Source organism: Jaculus jaculus, chromosome 5 (assembly GCF_020740685.1).
Source record: "Jaculus jaculus isolate mJacJac1 chromosome 5, mJacJac1.mat.Y.cur, whole genome shotgun sequence".
Taxonomy (NCBI): Eukaryota; Metazoa; Chordata; class Mammalia; order Rodentia; family Dipodidae; genus Jaculus; species Jaculus jaculus.
Window position 1 is genome coordinate 60019407 of NC_059106.1, and position 25420 is coordinate 60044826.

General features: G+C 53.0%; 2 protein-coding genes across 2 annotated transcripts; both read right to left on the minus strand.

Moving 5' to 3' along the window:
- Nucleotides 1-341: 341 nt before the first annotated feature.
- On the minus strand, nt 342-14247 carry Map3k6 (mitogen-activated protein kinase kinase kinase 6). Its single transcript, XM_004671231.2, has 29 exons — nt 13905-14247; nt 12282-12421; nt 12168-12191; nt 11458-11648; nt 11176-11344; nt 10590-10696; nt 10006-10176; nt 9796-9908; nt 7836-7995; nt 7506-7668; nt 7315-7422; nt 7160-7209; nt 6984-7079; nt 6742-6829; nt 6520-6653; nt 6055-6182; nt 5675-5811; nt 5294-5399; nt 4123-4280; nt 3372-3564; nt 3149-3287; nt 2720-2879; nt 2411-2587; nt 2067-2172; nt 1678-1843; nt 1483-1595; nt 1313-1386; nt 970-1046; nt 342-782 (listed from the first exon to the last, which is right to left on the minus strand). The coding sequence occupies exons 1-29, from the start codon at nt 14245-14247 to the stop codon at nt 692-694; spliced, it is 3882 nt and encodes a 1293-aa protein (XP_004671288.2). The 3' UTR covers nt 342-691.
- A 1717-nt stretch (nt 14248-15964) lies between these two features.
- Nucleotides 15965-23984, minus strand: Fcn3 (ficolin 3). Its single transcript, XM_004671232.2, has 8 exons — nt 23849-23984; nt 23529-23624; nt 22877-22921; nt 22653-22685; nt 22311-22438; nt 17984-18113; nt 17765-17899; nt 15965-16334 (listed from the first exon to the last, which is right to left on the minus strand). The coding sequence occupies exons 1-8, from the start codon at nt 23937-23939 to the stop codon at nt 16093-16095; spliced, it is 900 nt and encodes a 299-aa protein (XP_004671289.2). The 5' UTR covers nt 23940-23984; the 3' UTR covers nt 15965-16092.
- Nucleotides 23985-25420: the final 1436 nt, after the last annotated feature.

Genomic DNA, 25420 nt, shown 5'->3' on the forward strand with positions numbered 1-25420 from the left:
CAACCATCTTCCCAGCACAAAAAGGTTTTTTTCTTTTTTTGGTTTTTCAAGGTAGGGTCTCCCTCTAACCCAAGCTGATTTGGAACTCATTCTGTAGTCCCCTGACTAGCCTCATAGTGATTAGTGATCCTCCTACCTCTGCCTCCCAAGTGCTAGGATTTAAAGGCGTGCACCAACCCACCCAGCAAACGTGTTTTTGGTTTGTTGAGCTGGGGGTCTCTCTCTCTGGCCCAGGCTGTCCTGAAATTCTGCAGTTCATTATGTAATCTCAGAGTGGCCTTGACCTCACAGTGATCCACCTACCTCTGTCTCCCAAGTGCTGGGATTAAAGGTGGGTGCCACCCTGCTCAGCAAAAGTGTTCTTTTTAGTTGGGTATGGTGATGCACACCTTTAATCCTAGCACTCAGGAGGCAGAGGTAGGAGGATCACCATGAGTTCAAGGCCACCCTGAGACTACATAGTGATTACCCGGTCAGTTTGGGCTAGAGTAAAACCCTACCTCGAAAAACCAAAGAAAAAAAAGTGTTCTTTTTAATAGTCTTTGGTCATGTGTAGTGTGCTTCGGTGCCTCTGTAGTTAACCCTGCCCACTGGAGATAGGCCTGAGCCCCTGCAGTTGCCCCTGGGTCCCAGGGCAGGTGTGTCAGAAGCTGCCTGTGTCTTCTCGGTTCATCCAGCCATGGGTGTGCCCTCATTCAGCCTGTCGGGTTCCCTGGGTAACTGCGGTGGATCCTCCTCGATGTGCTAAGATGGCTCTCCAGATTCGGCATACCATCCCTCCCCTGGGGATAGTGGGCTCAATGTGACTCTGTCCAGTAACCACTGTCTGCCCAGTGTCCCACTGTCCACAGGGATCCTGGTACCCCTGTGTTTTCCAGGGAGGAATTAGGTATGCCCACAACAGGTGGTCAGGATCTGGCCAGCATGTGGCCATATGCATGGCTCATCCCTGGAGGGCCTGGGCTGTACCTGATGCGACTGTACAGGAGGTCATCTCGAGTGGCACAGGTGAGCAAGGCATGGAGGGTGAAGCTGTGGTTGAGCAGCTGATGGTGGACAAACACCCACAAAAACAGGGAAAGACAATCACAGAGAGGCACACACAGCAACTCAGGCACTGCCTCCCTTCTACCACAATGCTACGGCGGATCACGCCCCTTTTGAGCCCGTTTTTCCATCTGTACGCTGGAGAGGCATACTAAGGGCTCTTTAGTCTCTGCAGTGGGGGAAAAGTAAGAAAAGCCGAAAGGACAGAGCAGGAGCCTTTGGATGGTGGGAGTTCCGGATAGCCAGCATGCTGCTGCTCACTCACCGTTTGGATGGTGGCTGGGTCCACACTTAGTTCCTGTAGCCACTGCACCAGGCTCTGGTCCTTTGGGAGAGCGGCTGTCAAGAAGTCAGATGATGAGCCTAAAGGTGTCTCCTTCTGGAGGTTGCCTGCCTCACACTGGCCACTAGAGTCCCCCAGCCAGGTCTGCTCACCTGGGGGCTCTGAGGCCAGGACATAGGACATGGCTTCCACATTGATCCGTCCTAACGCCTGGTGTACCAGCGTCTGGTACTCACGTTCCTTCTCCGCCAGGACATCCCGAAGCCTGTTGGAGAGCAGAGGGGTGGAATCGAGCATCCAGTGGGTTGAAGCCCACAGATTGCCGAGGCTATTTGGAAGGGTTTTACCTGTCCGTCTCTGCTCTCAAGAGACTCAGCTGCACTATGAGAGGAGGAGGCCCCTGCTCGGGTTCTGGTGGGTTCGGTAGAACCTGCCTCTCCTGTTGCTTCTGCTGGGACTCCTCTTCTTTACTGCCCTCCTCCGATCTTGGTGAGACCACCTTCTTCTCCACTTCTGCCAATCCAAGTAGAGTGACTTCAGGCTGGACAAGATACTCATTTGGCACTACCAGAGGGCAAGGGAGTTTAGGGTGGGGCACAAGAGGCCCTAGGCAGTTGCCAAAGGAAGCCAGTGAGGCGCCTGCCCGCCTACAGACCTCACTTTGTGTTGTCACATCCCCCCACACCCCAGGCCCACACTGCCCCAGGCTGGCTGGCGGGCTCCAGCCTCCGCCTACCCGCGTCCAGCACAGCTAGCGCTGCCCGCACTGAGCGGCTGAGCAGCGAGTCCAGCACGAACATCCAGTGTGGGCGGATCTGGCGCCTGCGGAGGATCTGCTTCACCTGCAGTGGAAGGGAGGGAAGACGGGAGAGGCTGAGACAGCTGAACCTCAAGCAGAGGTGGGGCTTGAATTGGAAAGGCCTAGAACGTCTTCTACTCCAAGGCAAGAGAGGTTTGGGGTCAAAAGTGGGGCTGGGACGTTAGGACCGGGCAGACGTGCCGGATCCTGGAACACCAAGTCTTCGCAACGAGCTCACTCTCTGCTGCTGGGCAGCCCTGACCGCGACGACGCTGGCTCACCGCCGCTGGAAAGGCGAAGAGCGGCCCATTCAGAAGCGCAGGCCCAAGGCCCTGGGCCCGCAGGTGCGTTTGCAGTGCCCGCAGCTCCTGGGCCAGCCGCCGGCGGTTGGGAGTGTGGATGTGTGCCCCCAGGCAGCGAAGCAGCTGTTCCACATAATTCCTTCCGAGAGGAGAACCCTGAGAAAGGAGAGAGGGGTCCTTAGCAGGGTGCTTGCGGCAACTCAAGCCAAGAGATGCTAGTGCGCGTGGAGAGACCATCGGACCTCCTTCAGGCTCAACCACCAGGGGGCGCTGGGGCGGGCCGCCCACCTGTTCCTGCTCCAGGCGAAGATGCTCGGCCAGCACCGGCAGCTCCTGCTCCAGCACCTCGGCCAGCATGGCCCGGCGCTCGCTCTCCAGGTGCAGGAGGCTCAGCCCTGAACTCTCCTCTGGGGACGTGGGCTCCTCGGCCCCGGGCTCCTCGGGCACCCTGGGCACAGTGGGAAACAGCTGATGGAGAGCGTACAACACCATGCAGCCACGTGTGCTGCAGGGTTTAAATCCTGCCTCTTTTTATGCCTACCTCTCAGCAGTAATGGCATTAAACCCATCTGGGGGTAAATACAAGTTAGCATGTCTGGGATAGGACAGGAGGCGACAAATACCACCCTTGTATGTAGTCTAAGTGTCCAGGTTCACAAGAAGGGATTTTTCTGGAGGGAATAATAAAGACAAAACCCAAAATTCCTAAGTTCTCACCGAAGCTGGCTGGTATCTCCATAACTGAGGCAGCGTTTCGGGGGACTGAGTGGGTGCTGAGAGGGTGTCTGAGGCCGCGGAAACGTCTGGGACTGGGTGGCTGAGTCAGCTGAAGGGGTGGGACCAGCTGAAGGAGCATCTGAGGAGGGACGAGATGTCAGTCCTCTCACTTCTGCAGCTCCCCTGCCCACCACTGTAGTCACTGCCTTCACCCCCATGGCACCTGAGGGTCTGGGAGCACGACGAGGAGAGCCCGGGCTACGGCTCCTCCTTCCCGGCTGCAGGAAGGGGTCTTCCAGCAGCTCTTGGGCGCTGGCTCGGAGTCTAGGGTCTGGCTCAAAAGTTCGGAGGAGGAAGGCCTGGGCCTCAGCTGACAGAGAACTGGGCATTGGTGGGTGCACCTTGTACATGCCCACCTGAGAAAGGGGGACAATTAAGAGTCAAGATTAGGGCTGGAGAGATGGCTTAGCAGATAAGACACTTGCCTGTGAAGTCTAAGCACCCAGGTTTGATTCTTCAGTACCCATGTAAGCCAGATTCACATGGTGACATATGCCTCTAGGGTTCATTTGCAGTGGCTAGAGGTCTTGGCATACCCATTCTCTCTCTCTCTTTCAAATAAGGGAATAAATAAAAACATTAAAAAAAGAGTCAAGGGCTGGAGAGATGGCTTAGCGGTTAAGCGCATGCCTGTGAAGCCTAAGGATCCCGGTTCGAGGCTCGGTTCCCCAGGTCCCACGTTAGCCAGATGCACAAGGGGCGCACGTGTCTGGAGTTCGTTTGCAGAGGCTGGAAGCCCTGGCACGCCCATTCTCTCTCTCTCTCCCTCTATCTGTCTTTCTCTCTGTGTCTGTCGCTCTCAAATAAATAAATTAAAAAAAAAAGATTAAAAAAAAAAGAGTCAAGATTAGAGGTGTTCAAGGCTCTATCTAGTACCACCCAGCCTTCATAGTCCACATCCCAGAGGGTCTCACCTGAAACATGGCGGCCTGTGGATTCCCTAGCTCATGGAAGGGTGGGCGACCGGTGGCCATCTCAATCACTGTGCAGCCCAATGACCAGATGTCAGCTGCCTTCCCGTATCCTCTTGGGCCCTGGTCAATGATTTCTGGGGCCATGTACTGTAGAGTCCCTAGAACAAAAGCAGGAGAAACAATGCCTATTCAGGATTTACTACAGAACTGGGGGCACCCATCCCACTCTGGCCACCTGCACCTGCAGCAAACTTTCATCCCAAGCAGTTCCATTACCTAGTCATCAGACATCTATCTTTGTGTGTGTGTGGTTTTTTGAGGTAGGGTCTCACTCTAGTCCAGGCTGACCTGGAATTCTCAGGGTTTAGTCATCTATCTTTAATTAAAGGCATGCACCACCACGCCCGGCTTAAATATTTTATTTACTAAGCCAGGCGTGTGGTGGCACATGCCTTTAATCCCAGCACTAGGGAGGCAGAGGTAGGAGGATCACCATGAGTTCGAGGCTACCCTGAGACTACAGACTGAATTCCAGGTCAACCTGGGCTAGAGCAAGACCCTATCTCAAAAAAACAAAACAAAACAAAATTATTTATTACAGACAGAGATAAAGAGGGAGAAAAAGACAGAGAAAGAGAATGGACATGCCAGGGCCTCCTGCCCCTACAAACAAAATCCAGATGTATGTGCCACCTTGTGCACCTGGCTTTACGTGGATATTGGGGAATCAAACTCAGGTCCTTAGACTTTGCAGGCAAGTGCCTTAACCACCAAACCATCTCTCCAGCCTCAGACACCTATCTTGAGTTTCTTCATCCACCCTAGGCTCCATCCCCTGCTAAACTTCCATCCTTTGTGCTAGGCTGGATGGCATCACCCACACGTATCTGACGTAATGTCAGCCCCCAGGATTCTGCCACTCACTTCAGCTCCCAGCACACATCTCGGCTTGCATTAGCACTGCTGGGCTCCATTTTAGGTGCTAAACTCAGGTTCATCAACTACCCAAGCTCCAATTCTAGATTGTGTCACTTTACCTTTGGCCCAATCACCTGTCCTGGGCTCTATCCCTTATTAGACTGTAACCCCATGCTTAGGAGAAATCTCATTTCTCAGAAGACTCCAAGTGTTCTTTTGCATCCCCTTTCAACACCCCCACAGAAACTGTTACCGGTGAAGGTCTCTGTGCAGGGTGTGATGCCTGCCAGCCGCTTGGAGGTACCAAAGTCCGAAATCTTGAGCAGCCCGCTGAAGGTGTTGATTAGTACATTGTCCCCCTAGTGGAGTGGACATTGTGTTTTGTGGACACTGGGCCAGCCCCTGGCGCAGATCTGTACCCTCATCCCAGGACCCCACCAGCATCTAACAACGCCTCCTGCTATCCCACGTATATGTCCTCTCTGGAGTCTGATCTGGCTTAGAAGCTGAACTTTTCTTCTTAAAGGAACCTCCTTAATGAATGCCCCACCCTTTTATTCTAAATTGCCAGATTCTGTCTGGGACCTTGTCTCCCCTACCCTAGCAGGCCAGGCGGAGCAGCCCCGGGTCGAACCTTGATGTCCCGGTGCACAATTCGGTTCTCGTGCAGATAGCTGAGTCCCTGTAGGATCTGACGGGTGTAGAAACTAATAGTACTCTCGTTGTCCTTGAGGGGTCCCCACACTGACCGAAGCAAGGAGGACAGGCTGCCTGGGCGGAAACAGTCCAAGTTCATGATTGATACTCACTCTACCTACATCCCTCTGCTCAAGGTCCAGGCGCACCTATGCCCATGACCCCCCACTCCATCACAAAACCCACTCTCAGCTAATTCTGGGCCACAACACCCACAAGTAGAGTTCATTCCCCCCTGGGGCTCTCCACCCCTGCTTGGCTCCATTCCTATTCCTCACACCCCGGGTTTCACTCCCCTCCCACGCAGGGCTGTGGTACCTCCAGGCACTTCTTCCATGAAGATCTTGAGGTAGCCTCCCTGGCTGGCTGAGCCCAGGTAGCGCACGATGTTCTTGTGGCGTAGGCGTTTGTGGAGAGCGATCTCTTCGTGTAGGGGCTGAGAGAACCTGGGGAGGTAGAGGAGAATCAGGAATAGGCTAGATTTGAGCATTCATTGCTCGCCTCTCCCTCATTCTGCACCAACAGACCAAGGCCCTAGGATATGCCCCTCCCACAAGCCCCTCTCCAACCTTCCACACCTAAATTCCCCATCTACAGGCCTCCCGCACTCTGCTGCCAGGCTCACAGGGCCCAGGCCACAGTCCAAGGGGCAGAGATTTTCCAGGCTCCCCAACCACTTGACACCTATCTTTTAGCTCCTAAAGCCCCACCCATCCTGTAGGAGCTGCTCAACTCCCGGTCCCTCCCAACAGTCCCGTGTGGGCCCCGTGGCTGTGGCCGAACCTGCTGTCTCGCTCGGGGATCTCCTTGATGGCAATGCGCACCCTCGTGTGCCGATCACGGCCGGCGTACACCACTCCATACGTGCCCTTGCCCAGCACCAGCCGCTCACCAGTCTCTGAGTATTCGTAATCAAACTGCAGGGGAGCAGGGGGTGCTGGGGCTCAGCAGATTTCTTGTCCCTTTGTACAACCCCTTCCCTGCCCCCATCCCGCGGGTCCTCACCTCCAGCACCTCCCTTACGCCCTCAGCCTCTTCCATGGGCGCGGAGGAATCTGGATTCGTCACCAAGGCCTGGATCAGGCTGCAAAACCTGAGGGGCAGGGGTGGTCAGACCGGCTAGAGGCAGGAAGGGGTATGTTGGACCCCAGCCGTCCCCCTGGGAATCCCTGAGGAACGTCATCCCTTCCTTTTCTTCACTCCCTCAACCCCAACATCCCAACCCAACCCGGAAAGGCTGAGCGCACCACTGGCAGCGCTCTATGCTGGGGAAGCACAGCTGGGCGTCCTGGGCCGGGGGCAGCGCGTACAGGAAGCAGCAGCGCTCGTCCAGTTTGGAGGCACTGGAAAGGATGGAGAGACCAGTGAGGGGCCAGGCCTGGTAGTGCCACTGCTGGCCATGGCCATGGGCCCCTCGTCTCACCTGATCCCGCAGATGCTGGCCACTGGGAAGGTCCAGCTGGATGGATCATCCTGCAAGAATAAAGTGGTGGGGGGATGGAGGTTGCTGGGACTGGAAGAAAGGCTCCCAAGGAGGAGGTGCCTAGCAGTGGGCGAGGGGTCTCAGCGGAAGTGCACCTGGGTGTCTGGCTCCAGCAAGCTGAGGGTCACGGCGCTCACGGGGTCTGTTCCCTGCAGCTCCAGCCTCGCCGGCAGCAGCACTTTATTCATCTCCAGGATCAGAACCTTTGGGCAGTACAGGGAAGGGTTCGGTGGATCCGAATGGGTCAGACCCTCTTTCCCAGGTCGCCCATGCCCACGTGCCTCACCAGGCACTGGTCCCGGTGGGGAGAAGCTGACTTGAAAGGCTGACAGGACTGTAGTAAAAAGTGGAGCCAGAAGTGAGCTCGCAGCAGGGGTCCTCCGGAGGGCTCTGGCGTGGGTCTGAAGTGTTGGTAGAGCAGGAAGGTTTCCATCACCGACACCAGGTACCTGCAGGCACAGCCTCCTCCTCAGCCCTGGCACCAGCTAGCACTGCGGGGCTGGTGCAGCCAGAATGTGGGTATTGCGTGCAGTGGGCATGGATCTCAAAGTGGTGGGATCATGGCTCAGGAATACCAGTGGATATGGGGTGCAGGAATGAAGAAGGAGCCACCTACCAGATGGGGGCGTTGAGCTTGTACAGCTGCTCAGCGGCCAGCACGACCTGGGTGGGGTCATTGGCAAGGATCTGAGCTCCCAGGTAGAAACCTACATCCCAGTAATACTGCATCTTCTCCACGCAGCCTTTGCGGGCCAGCAGGCAGCCCAGCTTCATGCCTGGAGAGAGGGGCATGGGCTCCAGCAAGTGTGGGTATAGGGGTGGGTAAAGACTAAGCATAGACCACACTGCTCATGTGGGCACGAGTGTGGTTATGAACATAGACATGAGCCAAAAGACTGGTGTGTGGGGCTAGAGAGATGACAGAGTGCTTGCTGCACAGGCATGAGGACTTGAGCTTGGGCTGGGCATGGTGCACACACCTTTAATCCCAGCATTTGGGAGGCAAAAATAGGTGGATAACCATGAGTTCAAGGCTACCTTGAGACTACATACTGAATTCCAGGTCAGCCTGGATTAGAGGGAGACCCTACCTTAAAAAAAATTAAAAAATAAAAGAATTTGGGTTTGGATTTCCAGTAAGCATGTAAAAATATTAGGTGTGGTGGTGTTTGCTTGTAATGCCAGCACTGGGGAGGTGAAAACAGGAGACTCCTTGGGACTAGACTGATTGGTGAGTGAGAGACCCTATCTCAAAAAATAAAGTGGCTGGGTACAGTGGCTCATTGCTTTAATCTCAGCACTTGGAAAGCAGAAGCAGGAGGATCACTGTGAGCTTGAGGTCATCCTGAGACTACAAAGTAAGTTCCAGGTAGAAAAATAAAATAATACAAATAAAATAGCCAGGTGTGGTGGTTCATGACTTTACTCCCCACATTCAGAAGGCAGAGGTAGGAGGATTGCCAATAATTCAAGGTCAGCCTGAGACTACAAAGTTAATTCCAAGTCAGCCTGGGCTAGAGCAAGACTATACCTCAAAAAAATGCAAAATACATAAGTAAATAAATAAGAATAAGGTGGATAGGGAAGCAGAGGTAGGAGGATTGCTGTGAGTTCAGGCCACCCTGAGACTACATAGTGAATTCCAGGAACCCTACCTCAAAAGACTAGGGAAAAAAAAAGAAAAGACTGGAGAGATAGCTTAGTAGTTAAGGCACTTGTCTGCAAAGCCAAAGGATCCAGGTTTGATTCCCAGGACCCACATAAGCCAGATGCACAAAGGGGCGCGCACATCTGGAGTTCATCTGCAGTGGCTAGAGGCCCTGGCACACACACTCTGTCTCTCTCTCTCTCCATGCCTATTTCTCTCTCTATCTCAAATAAATAAAGAAAAATAAAGTATTTTTTCAAACTTAAAAAAAAAAGAATAAGGTGGAAAGTAACTGGAGATGACACCTTACATTGACCCCTGGCCTCCAGACACTCATATGCACAAACATGCAAGTGCACCCACACACATGCATTCACACACATACACACAGAGTGCACGTGCACACGCACACACAAAGAAGTACAAAAAATTGGGGCTGGAGAGATGACTTAGTGGTAAGGTGCTTGCCTGCAAAGCCAAAGGACCCAGGTTTGATTCCCCAGGACCCACATTAACCAGATGAACAAGGGGGCTCACAAGTCTGGAGTTTGTTTGCAGAGGCTGGAGGCCCTGGCATGCCCATTCTTCCTCTCTCTCTCTCAAATAAATAAATAAATAATTTTTTAAAAAAAGAAGTACAAACAATCTTTAAAAGATCAGTGTGGCAAGACCTCAAGTGGCAGTCGAAGCCTGCACAGGTGAGGGATTGGGCTCAAGTAGATGTAGAATTCAGTGTGTATTGTATGGGAACAGTTGCGGGCTCAATAGCAGGTATGTACCCCCTGTTGTGGGTGTAGGCAAAAAAGGGATGAGTCAGCCCTAGCTCCTGGAGGGGATGGCTTCTCTCCCTTCCTTCTCTACAGGCTACTCTGGACCACTGTGGTGGAGAAGGGTGGTGCATGTGTACTGGGCTAGGAGCTGGGCTCACCTATCAGCTGGAGCTCCTCAGAATCTTCAAATTGCTGTCCAGCCGCAATGAGGAGCACAGCCGCATTGATGCCTGAGTGGAGGCTGGGCTCCACGTCAAAGGCCTTCCGGTACCTGGGGTTGGTTGGGGAGGGAGGCACGGATGGATGCCCACAGCCTTGTCCCTCCTCCCATCCACTAGGCCCTCGACCCGCTCTCTTGTTCCCATTACCAGTGATAGGCCTGTTTCAAGGGCCCAGCATCTTGGAAACCCGAGCTGAAGAACATGTCTTTGTAGACACGGCCACACATGCAGTACAGATCTGGTGCCACAGGGCCCTCAAACTGGACCAGGGGCAGTAACACAGCCAGTGCCTTCTCCCGGTCCCCCGGCCTATTCCTTCTAAAGAGGAGAAAATGGTCTGAGGAAATTGCCTGATGACTCTGGCCTACCCAACCTAGGGGCCCTTAGATTATGAACACACCAGAGGCCCTGGCAATCATAACCCCCAAATGATATTGACCTTGGCCAGTAGTGACCTTTTTAGGGGTAGTGATCCCGGTGGTGGAAGCGATTCCCAGCTACAGTAACTCTAAGGAGCAGTGACCTTGGACAAGCATGACTACATTAGGGTCAGTATTCTTCCTTTCCCCACCAGGCAGCACTAACCCAGAACAACAGGGTCTTCTTGACATCAGTACCCAGGTCAACCAATTCTCTAAGGGCAGTGATTCCAGACGGCAATGGTATCACATGGCAGAGGTCCAAGCCAAAGAGATCCCATGTGAGTCTGATACAACTGTCCTGCCACTCACCGGTTCAGAGCAAATGTGTAGTGGAAGCGGACATTGTGCTGCTCGGCTACGTCACAAGTGGGCAAGGCTTGCAGCGTTTCTACGAGCTCAATGATGGCCGAGTAGTCCTGCATGAGGGAACACTAAGCACTGGCGAGGAGAGTCCACAGCTGGGTCCTTTCCCATTGCTGACATGCTCCTAGACTCTGCATACATTGCTCAGGCCTCGCGGGTTTGCAGACCACACCTCCCACAGAGAACCCACTACGCACCCCATGCGGAGTTTCCAACCTCAATACTGCCCTGGGAGGCCCTGACATCATCATCCCCTATGACTTAGAGATGTCAGGCAGTTTGCTCAAAGCCACCAGTGAGCAAGGGGCAGACAGGAGCTGAACTTGGGTTTGTCTAAAAGCAAATGCCCATCACATGCAACTTCTTTTTTTATTTATTAGTACTATTTTGAGAATGAAGGAGGGGTTGAGACAAGGTCTCATGTAGCCAAGGCTAGCCTCAAATTAATTCAATATGTAGCCAGGAATGACTTTGAAACCCTCACCCTCCTGCCTACACTTCCTGTGTGACAGCCTCTCTGAACACCGCACACCTGCACGTCTCGGTAGGACAGCAGCAGGTTCATGATGATGTCAGGGCTCAGCAGCTCCACGCTGTCCAGTCTCCGCTGCAGGCGAGCCAGCTCCTGCCGCAGCTGATGCCCACTGAAGCGCTCCCGGGCCTGCCGGATATCCTGCCGAATGGTCTCCCGGAAATATCCACTGATGCCCAGGCCAAGAGGAGGGAGAGAATGATGAGCTGGTCCCTAAGCCCCAGTCCACTGTCCCCTCACCAGCCTCCTCCTCCTGGTGCCTCCTCCCTGTGACCCCATTACCAAGAGTCTGTGGGTGTTGCCTCCAGCAGGCGGGCAAGACGGCCTACCAGGGGAGTAAGCAAGGCCTCAGTGCCTACCCCAGCCTGCACTAGCCCATCAGCCATGCCCCTCAGGAGGCCTGCGTCGCCACATAGCACCCGACCAGTGGCTGTCACCACGTAGGGAATCAAAGTGTAGCTGCCAACGCAGTCCTGGTGGGAAGAAGGGAGGAATCAGTGGAGGTCAGAAGTCACCACAGGATTGGAGAGGTGCAGGAAGGGGTCAGAGGTCAGTATTAGTGAGGATTAGAATAGCAGGAAAGGGGGCTGGAGAGATTCCCTAGTGGTGAAGGTACTTGCTTGCAAAGCCTAAGGATCCAGGTTCAATTCCCCAGCACCCACGTAAGCCAGATGCACAAGGTGACACATGCATTTGGAGTTTGTTTGCAATGGCTGGAGGCTCTGGGGTGCCCATTCTCTCTATATATCTGCCTCTTCCTCTTCCTCTCTCTCTCATACACATACACACACGTGAATAAATAAATAAAATATTTTTTTTTACAAAAAAAGAATAGCAGGAAAGGGTCACACTTTGTGAAGGGAGGCTTGAGGGAATAGAGGACCACATGGATGTCACAGTACCATAGGAAGAAGGTCAGAGATAACCGAGCAGAGATGAGATCAGAGCAGAAGACAAAGTGCACACTGGACCGAGGGGTGGGTTCTGCTCACCGAGTTCTTCTGGAAAACATCCTCCTGCAAGAGGCAGATGATCAGATACTGACACTGTGGGAAAGTCCCATTCCAATCCTACATCCTCAACAGCGCCCCGCCCCCGCCACTTACGCGCAGGGCCTGCAGGCCAGGGAGCTCTGCCTGAGAGCAGAGGAGCACGTTGTTAGTCATGCTGAAGCTCTCGCGCACGCCAAGGTGGTAGAACAGGGAGGGCTGGGCCAGGGAGCTGCTCACCTCCAGCACCACCACATCTGCAGGTGCAAAGAGACAGGCCTGAGTCCTGACACCTAGGTTGCTGGGGAAGGAGCCTGGGATACACGCCAGCTCCAACTGCCTGGCCTGGAAGCCTAACCAGCTGTAATTTTGTTCCGGACCTGTTTTCCCCTTGTAAGGTTCCCCAGCATGCTCATGGTATTGTCTGTGACGTTGCCTAAGATGGCTTGAACTCACTGGCCCAGGACCCTCCTCCCACTGAGGACCTGGGAGTTACAGGAGCGGTGTAAGGCTGTGCTCCATATGAGAGTCCTTCCAGGCTGTATAAGACTGAGGGAATTCTGCACACATATACATCCCCTCCCTACGGTCTTCAACCCAGTCTCTTGAAAGCTACCTGCACCACCAGCGTATTAAGACATTATGTCACCGTGACTTTGTGTGACAGGGACTGCAAGATTTGTGCATCCATACGTCACTTTTGTGTTCTCATGGTCCAGAGCGCCATCATTTCTAGGCTGCAATTTCGGGTGCGCTCAGGAAACATGGTTCCCTGACTCCTAGATAAACACATAAAGTTCAGGGGCAGGGCATCCGGCTTGGTGGGAGGGAGAAGTGACCTGCGCAAGAATAGCCTACAGATAGTCCCATCTCAGGTCACCCTGTCCCGCCTCCAGCCCCTCCTCTACCCCGCCCATTGGTTGCTACGTCTCCAAAGCTAAATTCCCTAGCCCTGAATCCAGTCCCAAAGGTTTCCCGTGCTTCCCTTTCCGCCTCTCTAGCCCGATCCTTGGATGTAACGCTAGAACCCTTCAACCTCAGCCCCGCTATCCTTAGTTCAAGGTCCTCTCCCACTTTTCGCCCATAAGAGCCGGGTGTGGAGCTGGGCGTGGCGGCGCAGGCCTTTAGTCGGGAGGCAGAGGTAGGATTGTCCTAAATTCGAGGCCAGCCTGGGCTATAGTGATACCCTACCTTGAAAGAGAAAAAGAAAAACTAAAAAGGAGGAGGGAAAAACAAAAAGAAAGAAAGAGCCGGGCACAGTGGCGCGCACATTTAATCCCAGCATTCTGGAGGCTGATAATCACTGTGAGTTCGAGGCTAGCCTGGGATTACAGAGTGAGTCCCAGGTCAGTTTAGGCTGGCCTGAGACCATTCGGGCGTGGGCGGGGGTTGGATTAAAAAAAAAAAGGAGGGAGGTCCAGGCGTGAGATCATCTAGAAAGCAAGTTCCAGAGCCCAAGCGGACTGGGAGAGCCTCAGATCGGCCCCGCCCCCAGGGTGGCAAGCCCCGCCCCAGGCACAAGCCCCGCCCCCTGGCTGCGGGCTCTGACCCACGCGGGCTGAAACTCCTGAAGCCCGGAGCCGGGTCTGGATGCTTAAGCATCATCCCGAGCCTCGCCACGTCCGGACGCCCTGCGTTCCCGAAGGGTCGCAGCCTTATCGCCTCGGCTCAGCTCACGGCCCTAGACCCGGACCCGCACCGAGCTCCTCCCGGCCCGGGAGCCCCGCCCCCGGCGCTCACCCGCGTTGTAGAAGGAGTCGAGCGCCGCGGTGTCGCCCAGCGCCAGGGTCCCGAAGGGCAGGCTGCGCAGCTGCGGCGCCGGCCGCGTCCCCGGGAGCAGCGCGCAGGCCTCGCGCAGGCAGCGCAGGGGCAGCGGCTCCGCCTCGGCTCCCGCCCCGGCCTCCGGCCCGGGCCCGGGCTCCCGGGTCAGCACGTACACCACACTGAGCGGCCGACTCCGCGCGCAGCCCCGGCCGGGGGCCACCGAGACCGGTCGGCCGGGACTCAGCGCCTCAGCCAGCGGGTCCTGCCAGCAGCTGCCCGCGCGCTCCACGGCACCGGCCCGGGCACAGGGTCCCGCCATGCGGTGTGTGTGTGTGTGGTGGGGGGGAGGTGGGATTTCCGAGCTCGGAACCCCGGGCGGTGGATCCAGGGATCTCCGGGATCCCGGAGACCAGTTGGACGTCTCGTTCCGGAAACCTGGAGTTCAGAGAAAACTCAGCTCGGACGTGAAAGGTCCCGAGGCTCTGCAATTCCGGAGTGGGTTCTGGGAATACATCTGGGGTACCCAGTAAATCCGCGGCTCTGAGTCACAGCGGGGTTCCGGGAATCCTGCCCGCAGTGTGCGACTCCCAGCCTTCTCAGGGGAGCGCGGGCGGTCGCTCCCTCCTGCCCTCACGTGTAGGCTGGGCCCAGCCCTTTCCCGGCTAGGAAAGCTCCACCCTCGGCCCTGGGGCCACGCCGCTCCCCAGAGGCTGGGGACTCGGCCTCTCCCTCTCGCCTCTCGCGCCAGAACCTCTGACACTGTCCGCTTCCGGAACGGCCTGTGCCTCTGTGCACGCCAACCACTGCGCCCTGCGCCCTGCTCTCCGCGGGCGCTCCGAACCTGTGTGCCCAGGCCGGGGAGAGGGAACCTGCGGGCCCTGCAGAGACTTCTGTTGAAGGAATGGATCTCAGGATACCAGGGCGTGCAGGTGTCCAGAATCCTTCAGCGCTAGAGGGTGGCATGGCATCTGAGCTCTTTGCCAAGGGCTACTTGTCCCAGAACCCCCACGTGCTGTGGAACCCCGCTGACTTTCCACTAGAAAACAGTGGGTCTGGGGGTTGCAGCAGCAACCCGGCTTCAAATCCCCAAGAATTGTCTTGACCTTCTACTGGTAATTAAGTGACTGAGGCAACAAGCTGGTGCAAACCTCAGTGGACCCTGAAATTAGAAACTGGGCATGGGCTGGAGAGATGGCTTAGTGGTTAAGCGCTTGCCTGTGAAGCCTAAGGACCCCGGTTCGAGGCTCGCTTCCCCAGGTCCCACGTTAGCCAGATGCACAAGGGGGCGCACGTGTCTGGAGTTCGTTTGCAGAGGCTGGAAGCCCTGGTGCACCCATTCTCTCTTTCTCCCTCTATTTGTCTTTCTCTCTGTGTCTGTTGCTCTCGAATTAAAAATAAAAAAATTAAAAAAAAAAAAAAACCCTCAATAGAAACTGGGCGTTTGAGTAACTTGTCCAAGGTCAGTCATCTTGTGGGACAGAGCAGCAGCCACACCCAGGGCTACCCGGCCGGCTCTAGGCTGTTTCTGCCGTCACCTGGTACGGCGGGGCTTTGCACAGACACGGGGCACGTGCGTGCTAGCTAACTCAGGAGCCACTACTGTTCGCGGCTCTGTTGCCTCATGGAAGAAAAATGTGCCATCCTTGGTTTGACCTTGGTTCAAAGCAGCTCCCAGTGGGAGAGGCAGGATACGGTAGAGTGAGAACTTGGCCCGTTACCGAGGCTAGGGTGGAAAACAGACAACTTACAAGAAACAAGCATGGCCCAGAGGGCGAAAAATCTGCAATTCCCACCAAACATCCACTTTCAGGACCCAGGGGACTAGCCAGCGGGTGCTTTGATCTCTTCCCACCCCTCTACTAGATGTCCCTTTGGCCTTGTCCTGCTTATCTTAAGAGACAAGGTCCTCATTACCTAGGGAGGCTGTCCCTCCCCATGTGTCCTGATTACAAGTTCTTCCTTGAAATGGAGCTGAAACTTAAGATATCCCAGTTCTGTCCTCTAGGGTTTTCCCCAGTAACTGAAAGAGTCCCAAATGTCAGGAAAGGGTTAAAATCGTTTATTTTTAAATGCGGACCAGGAAGCAGAGCGGGTGGGCAATGAGGACATGCCTGTGGGTCCGGAAGTGGTACAGGAGTGATAAGGTACTGACTGTCCACACAGGCTAGCGAAGCATCATCCGGACCTTGCGGTAGGGGTGCCCCACGCCTCGGCCTGAGGCCCAGTCGATGCCATACTTGTGAGCAGTGGCTTCAGATGCAGCGTAACGCCCATTGAGGTTGGCTGCGTAGCAGGCTTTGTACCACCAGGCGCCGTGGACGGTCACAGCGCAGTTGCCCCCACTTGAATCGTGGTCCGCGTCATAGGTGCTAAAGTACCCCTCGTTGTGGGAGCTCAAGGAGTCCCCTGCCGATGAGGGATGGAGAGCAATTTGGCACCCCACACCATGCCTGGCACCCTTGGAGAAGATAGCCACAGGCTCCAAGCAGAAGTGAGGTGGATGTTGTCAGCCCTTTGACCAAAACCCCAGAATCAAAGGGCCAGGTTTTTGTTTGGTTTTGCCTACAGGCACTCAACTAGTCACAGTGGCAGTGGGTCTTGAACTCAGGACTATCTTGTTTCAAGCCCCTAAGTCTTCCTGCAGCCTTATCCCTCCCTAGTCCCCAGTTCCTTCCGGCTCCTGTGTCTACTTGCAGCCCCAGTTGGCTGCCTGAGCGCAGCAGGGAGGAAGCTCTTGGACAGGAGAGGAGGCACTTCCCCCTTTCCGATATCTCCCGGCAGTCGTCGCTACTTCTCTGAAACAAGCCTCCCTGGTTCCTCTCCTGAAACTCAATGCCGACACACAACAGAGCCTCAGGTACCAGCCTCGCCCCCACGTGGTTGCACCACCCCTATTGTACAGGGGGAAACCAAGGGCCTGATGGGGAGAAGGGACTCTACCGAAATCACATACTAAGTTGGCAGAGCTGAACTCCAACTCAAGTCTCTAGAGCCATAGTTTTTTAATTTATCTTTTTTCTTTGGGTTTTTGAGCCATAGTTTTTTAATTTATCTTTTTTCTTTGGGTTTTTGAGGTAGGGTCTCACTCTGGCCCAGGCTGACCTGGAATTAACTATGTAGTCTCAGGGTGGCCTCAAACTCACGGCAATCCTCCTAACTCTGCCTCCTGAGTGCTGGGATTATTACCAAACCCGGCTTATCTTTATTTTTGATTGTTTGGTTTTTCGAGGTAGGGTTTCATTCTATCCCAGGCTGACCTGGAATTCACTATGTAGTTTCAGAGTGGCCTCGAACTCTCCGCACCATGCCCAACCTTTTTTTTTTTTTTTTTTTTTGAGCTAGGATTTCACCCTAGCTCAGGCTGACCTGGAATTCACTATGTAGTCTCAAGGTGGCCTTGAACTCACAGCGATCCTCCTACCTCTGCCTCCTGAGTGCTGGGATTAGGGCGTGTGCCACCACGCCTGGCTTTTAAAAAAATATTTAATTTATCTAACAGAGAAAGAGGGAGAGAGCTTGAGAGAGAATGCACACACCGGGGCCTCCAGCCACTGCAAAGGAACTCCAGACACGAGCACCCCCTGTGCATTTGGCTAATGTGGGTCTTGGGGATTCAAACCTGGGTCCTTTGGCTTTGCAGGCAAAACACTTTAACCGCTAAACTATCCCTCCAGCCCTTGAACCATATTCTTACCCATCTCTCAGGTGAGAAAACTGAGACCCACTGAGGGGAAGAAGCTACCCTGATTCATTCTTGGATACAGTGGCGATGCTGAGCAAAAAGTCAGCCTCTTTCCCCGATCCCCAGCTTGTAGGCCCTACTGCGGGCCACTCACCTGCTGTGCCCTCCAAGAACTTGCCTACCACCAGTTGGTATTGGTTCTCCTCCCCAAGGACGCGGAATGTGGCATATTGGGCAAAGGTGAGGTCTCCATTGAAGTCTTCCAGCTCTACCCGAAGATTCCAAGTGCCTGGGAGGATGAGGGGGCTGAGGTGGTGGGAGTTGGAGGGGTCCCAGCTTATCTTTCAGGCCTCATGCCTCACTGGGAACTCACCCTTGAGAGTGAGCTGGTGCAGGTTCTCGTTCCCCAGCCAGAATTCCGACTCCTGGTTCCCAAAACCTGCTTTGTAGGAGGCCCAAGAACGGTAGAAGTCCACAGAACCATCCTGTCGCCTCTGGAACACCTGGGGAGGCAGAGGGACCTTGTGCATCTGCAATGACTCCATGCTGCTCTGTGGTGTGGGAAGCGGGGCGGGGGAGTGGAAACTGTGGCTGGAGGACATGAGAGCGGGGCTGACGCTTCCCTTTTCTTTGGAGGGGGGCTCATGGGTCTTCCAGGTGAGGCTGACCCGTGGATGCACGGATCAACTTGTTTCCCTTATTCACTTTTGCTATACTCAACCTTATGACATAATCTTACAAGTCCTCAGAGAGGCTGAAAGGAAAGAAACACTGTCCTTATCCTTGGGACACAGTCAGTCCTGCTCGGAGGCAGACTCAAAATAATTTGCTATGATAAGAACTGAGAGAGCCAGGCATGGTGATGAACGCCTTTAATCCCAGCATTTGGGAGGCAGAGGTAGGAGGACTGAAGTGAGTTTGAGGCTATCCTGAGACTGCATAGTGAATTCCAGATCAGCCTGAGCTAGAGCAAGACCCGACCTTGAAAAAAAAAGGGGGGTGGGGGGGGAGAACTGAGAGCAGGGCTTGGTGGCACACGCCTTTAATCCCAGCACTCAGAAGGCAGAGGTAGGAGGATCGCTGTGAGTTTGAGGCCACCCTGAGACTAGATAGCGAATTCTAGGTCAGCCTGGGCTACAGTGAGACCCTACCTCTAAAAAAGACTTGAAAAAAATAAAAAGACTTGAAATGTCTAAAGCACTCCAGAGGCCAAGCTGGACTCCTGGTCTTGTCCTGTGGGCCCTGTGGTGCTGGGTCCCCGCAGCCTCCACCCTTGTCCTCTACTGTAGAGCGTCTTCCATGGTGCACATTGAGTCTTTTGTGGATTTAATTAGTTACTGATTGACTTGTATGAGTGTTCCAGGGTCTCCTGCTGTTTCACCTTAAGGCCAGACACATGTGCCACTTTGGGTCTGGCATTATGTGCTTGGAAATTGAACCTAGGCAAGGAGGCTTTGCAAGCTAACACCTTTAACTGCTAAGCCATATCCCCAGCCTCCTTTTCTCTGAGACACATTTTCATCCTGCAGCCCAGGCTGGTCTGGACCTCCAGATCCTCCTGCCTCAGGCCCCTTCCCCCAAGTGCTGAGATTATAGGTTTGTAACTATGCCTGGCTCTGAATCATCTTTCTTTTCTTCTTTGATTTTTCTTTTTCCTTTTATTTATTTGAGAGAGAAAGAGGCTGACAGAGAGAAAGAGAATGAGCACGCCAGGGCCTTCAGCTGCTGCAAACAAACTCTATGAGCATGTGCCATCTTGTGCATTTGGCTTATGTGGGTCCTGGGGAATCAACCCTGGGTCCTTTGGCTTTGCAGGCAAGAGCATTAACCACTAAGCAATCCTCCTCCAGCCTTCTTTTTTAAATTATTTATTTATTTACTTATTTATTTATTTACTTATTTATTTATTTATTGTGTGTATGTGTGTATGTGGTTTTTTTCAAGGTAGTGTCTCCCTCTAGCTCAGGCTGACCTAGAATTCACTACATACTCTCAGGGTGGCCTTGAACTCATGGCAATCTCCTACCTCTGCCTCCTGAGTGCTGGGATTAAAGGTGTATGCCACCATGCCCAGTTCTCTTACTTTTTAGATTTTATTTTTATTTATTTACTTATTTATTAGAGACGGGGGGGAGGGAAAGAGAGAGAGAGGGAGAGAATGGTCACACAGGGCCTCTAGCCACTGCAAACGAGTTCCAGATGCATGTGCCACCATGTGCATCTGGTTTACATAGGACCTGGCAAATGGAACCTGGGTCCTTAGGTTTCACAGGCATGTGCCTTAACCACTAAGCCATCTCTCCAGCCCTCTGTTTTGTTTTTTTGAAATAGGATCTCACTGTAGCCCAAGCTGACCTGGAATTCAATATGTAGTCTCAGGATGGTCTCAAACTCACACTGATCCTCCTATCTCTGTCTCCCAAGTGCTGGGATTAAAAGCATGTGCCACCATGCCCGGATTTAAAATATTTATATTATTACTTATTTATTTGCAAGCAAGAGAGAGAGAAAAAGAGAGTATGGGCATGCCAGGACTTCTAGCCACTGCAAATGAACTGCAGATGCATGCACCACCTTGTGCATCTGGCTTATATGGGTACTGAGGAATTGAACTGAGGTCCTTTGGATTTGCAGGCAAACACCTTAACTGCTAAGCCATCACTCAAGTCCTATTTATTTCTTTTTATTTCATTTATTTTGCCTTTTCTTTTTTAAAATTTTTTATTTTTTATTTATTAGAGAGAGGGGAGAGAGGATGGTCACATCAAGACCTCTAGCCATTGCCAACGAACTCCAGATCCATGTGCCATCATGTGCATCTGGCTTATTTGGGATCTGGAGAATCGAACTGGGTCCTTTGGCTTTGCAAACAAGCACCTTAACCGCTAAGCCATTCCTCCAGCCCCTATTTTGCCTTTTGAAAGTAGGAATCAAATTGGGATAGGTAAGCTTTGCAAGCAAAGGCCTTTAACCACTGAGCAATCTCTCCAGACCTCATGAATCATCCTTCTAAAAACTCAGGTTTGGGGCTGGAGAGATGTTATAGTGGTTAAGGCACTTGCTTGCAATGCCTAAGGACCCAGGTTCAGTTTCCCAGGACCCTAGTAAATGCCAGATGCACAAGGTGGCACATGTGTCTGGAGTTTGTTTGCAGTGGCTAGAGGCCCTGGCATGCCCGTTCTCTCTCTCCTCCTCTCTCTCTCTAAATAAAATATTTTGTTGGTAAAAATTCACTGGTGAGCCAGGCATGGTGACGCATGCCTTTAATCCCAGCACTCGGGAGGCAAGGTAGGAGGATTACAGAGAGTTCGAGGCCACCCTGAGACTACATAGTGAATTCTAGGTCAGCCTGAGCTAGAGTGAGACCCTACCTTGAAAAACCAAAAATAAATAATTAATTAAAAAAATGAAAAACTCACTTCAGGGGCTGGAGAGATGGCTTAGCAGTTAAGGCACTTGTGTACAAAGCCAAAGGACTCAGGCTCAGCTCCCCAGGACCCACATAAGCCAGGTGCACAAGGACCACACACATCTGGAGTTCGTTTGCAGTGGCTGGAGGCCCTGACGTGCCCATTCTTTCCTTCTCCCCCCCCCCGCCTATTTCTGTGTCTCTCTCTCAAATAAATAAAAATAAAATATTTTTTAAAACTCACTGGAAGGTTGGTGCAGTGGCACACACCTGTTTTAGAGACCGTGGAGAGATAGAGCGAGAGAGAGAGAGGCAGGAGACAGAATTAGAGCTCCAGAGCCTCAGCCACCAAAATGGAACTCCAGACACTTGCACCACCTAGTGGACATGTGTGACCTTGTGCTTGCCTTACCTTTGTGTATCTGGCTAATGTGGGATCTGGAGAGTCAAACATAGGTCCTCAGACTTTGCAGGCAAGTGCTTTAACCTCTAAGCTATCTCTCCAGCCTGGCACATGCCTTTTATCCCAGTACTTTGGATGCTGAGGTAGGAGGATTTCTGTGAGTTTGAGGCCGCCCTGAGACTACATAGTGAATTCCAGGTCAGCCTGGGCGAGAGTGAAACCCTTCCTCGAAAAAAAAAAAAAAAAATCAAGTCTGATCTGGCCTCCTTCCTACTTAAAATTCTTCCATAGCTCTCCCCACTGCCACGTCAGCCATTTCATGTCCTCCATGAACTGGCCTTTGTCAGCGTCCTCAGTGCCCATTTGACCCCACTGCTGACCCACACCCACCTGTTCTCAGCTCACTCACATGATGTCTCTAACTCTTCTACACCCCTGTCTCCCTTCGTTCATCTTTCCTTCTACCTGGAAGTGCTCCTGCACATCATGTGTCTAAAGAACTTATACAGGGCTGGAGGGATGGCTTAGTTAAGGCATTTGCCTGCAAAGCCAAAGGACCCATGTTCAATTCCCCAGGACCCATGTTAGCCAGATGCACAAGGAGGCGCACATGTCTGAAGTTTGTTTGCAGTGGCTGGAGGCCCTGGTGCGCCCATTCTCTCTCTCCCCCTCTTTCTCTGTCAAATAAATTAATAAAAATAAAATAAAATAAATAAGAAAGAACTTCTACAGAGTCCTGAAGGTCTTTCAAATGGCACCTGCTCTGTGAAACCTCAGGCTTCAGGCCCTGCTGTGTGTCTTGCTCCAGTGAGCTCTAGCTCCCCCTAGGGGTAGGAGGGGGCAGAAGTGACGGCTGGGCCTGGCCTGGTAGCTCCTTTTCTCACTCACCAGCCAGCCGCCTCCTGCAGTGTCCATGTCGCAAAAGACTGGAAGGGCTCTGCCTTCTGGTAGACACACGTGGTACCAGCCACTCAAGGTAGCACCCCGGCTTAGCAGCTCCTGACAGTTCCTAGGGCCTGGGGGAGGGGAGACAGGCTGCAAAGGAAGGGCTCCCAAACCTCTCTACCCAGGCACAGGCACATGAATGGGACCCAGAAGCCCTCTTGGCTCCTTTGAGTTTCTGAAAAAGGGTCCTATGGAGGACTGTGAGGAAGGGATCAGCCTCCCCTGGGACCAACACCTCAGCCTGGCCTGATTCCAAGTTCCTGGCTCCTGCGAAGGCCTGCTCACCATCCTGGCATCCAAGCAGGCTTGCTGAATCTCCTGCCCAGAGAAGGACCGGGTATTGGCTTCAAGGTCTGAGCATCCATAAATCAGTAGCGAGGTGGGGCCCAGGTCTGCCCTTCAAATTCTTCCCACTTCCTTCCCCCGGCCCCTGGAGAGGGCTCTCAAAGCCCACCCTCTAGCCTGGGGACAAAGCAAAAACAAGGGAGGCCCTGAGTTCATGTACTCACCACGCTCGCCCTTGGGGCCCATCTTGCCTGGTGGTCCAGGTTGACCTGAAATCGCAGAGGCAGAAATATCCTAAGTCCTGTCCATGATCAGGAGCAAAAAGAAACAGAATTTGCCAGGCATGGTGGCGCATGCCTTTAATGCCAGCATTTGGAAGGCAGAGGTTAGAGGATCATCAAGAGTTCAAGGCCATCCTTAGACTACAGAGTGCATTCCAAGTCAGCCTGGGCTAGAGTGAGATACTATCTCAGAAAAAGAAAGAAAAAGAGAGAGAAAAAGAAGGGAGGGAGGGAGGAAGGAAAGAAAGAAAGAGAGAAAAAAGGAAAGAAAGAAAGGAAAGGGAGGGAAAGGCAGAGAGAGGGAGGAAGGGAGGGAGGGAATTTGGAGCCGAGATCCCATTTTCACCCTTTTCTGGCTCTGTGATTGATGGCAAGCAATCAGTCCTCCTTGAGCCGGACTGTCCTCTCAACAAAATAGGGGCAGTGCCACATACATGGCACATTGCAGGCTGTTGGGCACCTGCCCATCTGGAGCCTGGCACAGAGGAGCTTCTTGACCCTTTTCTGTGCTTCCCCAGCACAGTCACTGGAGTGTCCCCAGCAGCCCCCCTCAGGTGAACCCAAGGGTCCTGCCAGCTCCTCCAGAATCTCTCACCTTGGGGTCCTGGAGGTCCCTTCTCCCCAGGACTTCCTTGGGCTCCTGGACAACTGGGCAGGAGGATAACTTTGCTAGCTTCCAGTTCCCTGGGTTCTGCAGGGTGACACAGGGCCGGTTGGCATAGGGTGCATGCGTCTCTCCCAGACCCCTCTGCAGTTCCACCTCCCAGGTTCTCGCTGTCAGGACACTTGCCTACGGAGCCACTAAGCCTTTGCCCCATTTGCATCTTGTTGACATAGATTTGCATACAGAGCTCCTACTATCAAACTCTTACCCTGCTGCTTGGGATGAGGAGGGAATAAGGGATGGGTAGCTACCTGGGCATCTGGCATAATCCTGGGTCTTCAGGCAAGCAGGTCCCCAAAATAGGAGAAGCAACAAGAAACGTGGGGTCCACAATAAACCCATCTTTTTGGGGGGTCACCAGAAGGAGGATTCCAGTTTATAAAGACCAGGCTGGAGGAGGGACGTGAAGCAAGGCTTCCTCTCATTGTCTCCCAGGAACACCACACCCAGCCAACAGGGTAATGGACATTTCCTCCCTCAGGCCCAGAGAGAGCTGGCATTGTTCCTGCCAACCAAAGCCATCTCTGCAGATTTCGACATTCAAAGTGGGCTTTCCCCCTTCACCTTTAGCACATTATATGCCATCCATCTGCAATTCTCTCTGTCCATTGCCCTTGAGAAGCTCCCCTCTTCATGGAAGTTCAGTACTAAGGCTGTTTCTACCACCTGGTCCTTGTCAACCCTATTTGTTTTGTTTTGTTTTCTAGGTAGAGATCTCAATGTAGCCCAGGCTGACCTGAAATTCACTATATAGTCTCAGGGTGGTTTTGAACTCACAATGATCCTCCTACCTCTGTCTCCCAAGTGCTGGGATTAAAGGTGTGCACCACCATGCCTGGCTTTGTCAAAACTATTTTTAGTTTTGTTTACTTACTTACTTATTTATTTATTTATTGGTTTTTTGAGGTAGGGTCTCACTCTATCTAGTCTAGGCTGACCTGGAACTCACTATGTAGTTTCAGGGTGGCCTTGCACTCACGGCAATTCACCTACCTCTGCCTCCCAAGTGCTAGGAATAAAGGCGTGCGCCACCATACCTGGCTCTGTTTTTATTTATTTATTTAACAGAGAAAGAGGGAGAGAGAGAGAATGGGTGTGCCAGGGCCTCCAGCCATTGCAGACACGTGCACCCCCTTGTGCATCTGGCTAACCTGGGTCCTGGGGAATCGAACCTGGATCCTTTGGCTTTGCAGGCAAACACCTTAACCGCTAAACCATCCCTCCATCCCTGTCAACACTATTTTTCTTTTAAATTGTTTGATTTTTTGAGGTAGCCCAGGCTGACGTCAAATTTGCTATGTAGTCTTAGGCTGGCCTCAAACTCACAGCGATCCCCCTACCTCTGCCTCCTGAGTGCTGGGATTAAAGGCGTGTGCCACCATGCCCAGCCTTTCAACACTAATAGTTGGCCAAGCTGGCATGGTAGTGCATGCCTTTAATCCCAGCACTCAGGAGGCAGAAATAAGAGAACTGCAATGAGTTCAAGGCTACCCTGAGTCTGCATAGTTCCAGGTCAGTCCGAGCTAGAGCAAGACTCTATGTAAAAAAAAAAACAAACCAAAAAAACCTTATTTATGTATTTGCAAGGAGAGAGAGAGAGAACAAGAGAGCATGGTCATGCCAATGCCAGGGCCTACTGACATGGAAAATGAACTCCAGATGCATGTGCCACTTTATGCATCTGGCTTTACATGAGCACTAAGGAATCAAACCTGGGACAGCAGGCTTTGGTAGCAAACACCTTTAACCACTGAGCCTTCTCCCGAGCTGCCGTCATAGACCTTTCTCCCAAGCCCCATGCATCTCACCAGGGAGGGAGAAGC

Excerpts from the sequence above, each read along its gene's own strand:
- Map3k6 (XM_004671231.2), bottom strand. The coding sequence starts at position 14,247 with ATGGCGGGACCCTGTGCCCGGGCCGGTGCCGTGGAGCGCGCGGGCAGC. Across the intron at positions 7,669-7,835 it reads AAGCTCAACGCCCCCATCTG|GTACCTGGTGTCGGTGATGG; the intron begins GTAGGTGGCTCC and ends CTGTGCCTGCAG. Across the intron at positions 7,080-7,159 it reads GCCAGCATCTGCGGGATCAG|TGCCTCCAAACTGGACGAGC; the intron begins GTGAGACGAGGG and ends CATCCTTTCCAG.
- Fcn3 (XM_004671232.2), bottom strand. The coding sequence starts at position 23,939 with ATGGGTTTATTGTGGACCCCACGTTTCTTGTTGCTTCTCCTATTTTGG. Across the intron at positions 18,114-22,310 it reads CTGCAGGAGGCGGCTGGCTG|GTGTTCCAGAGGCGACAGGA; the intron begins GTGAGTGAGAAA and ends CTGCCTCCCCAG. Across the intron at positions 16,335-17,764 it reads GTTCTTGGAGGGCACAGCAG|GGGACTCCTTGAGCTCCCAC; the intron begins GTGAGTGGCCCG and ends CCTCATCGGCAG.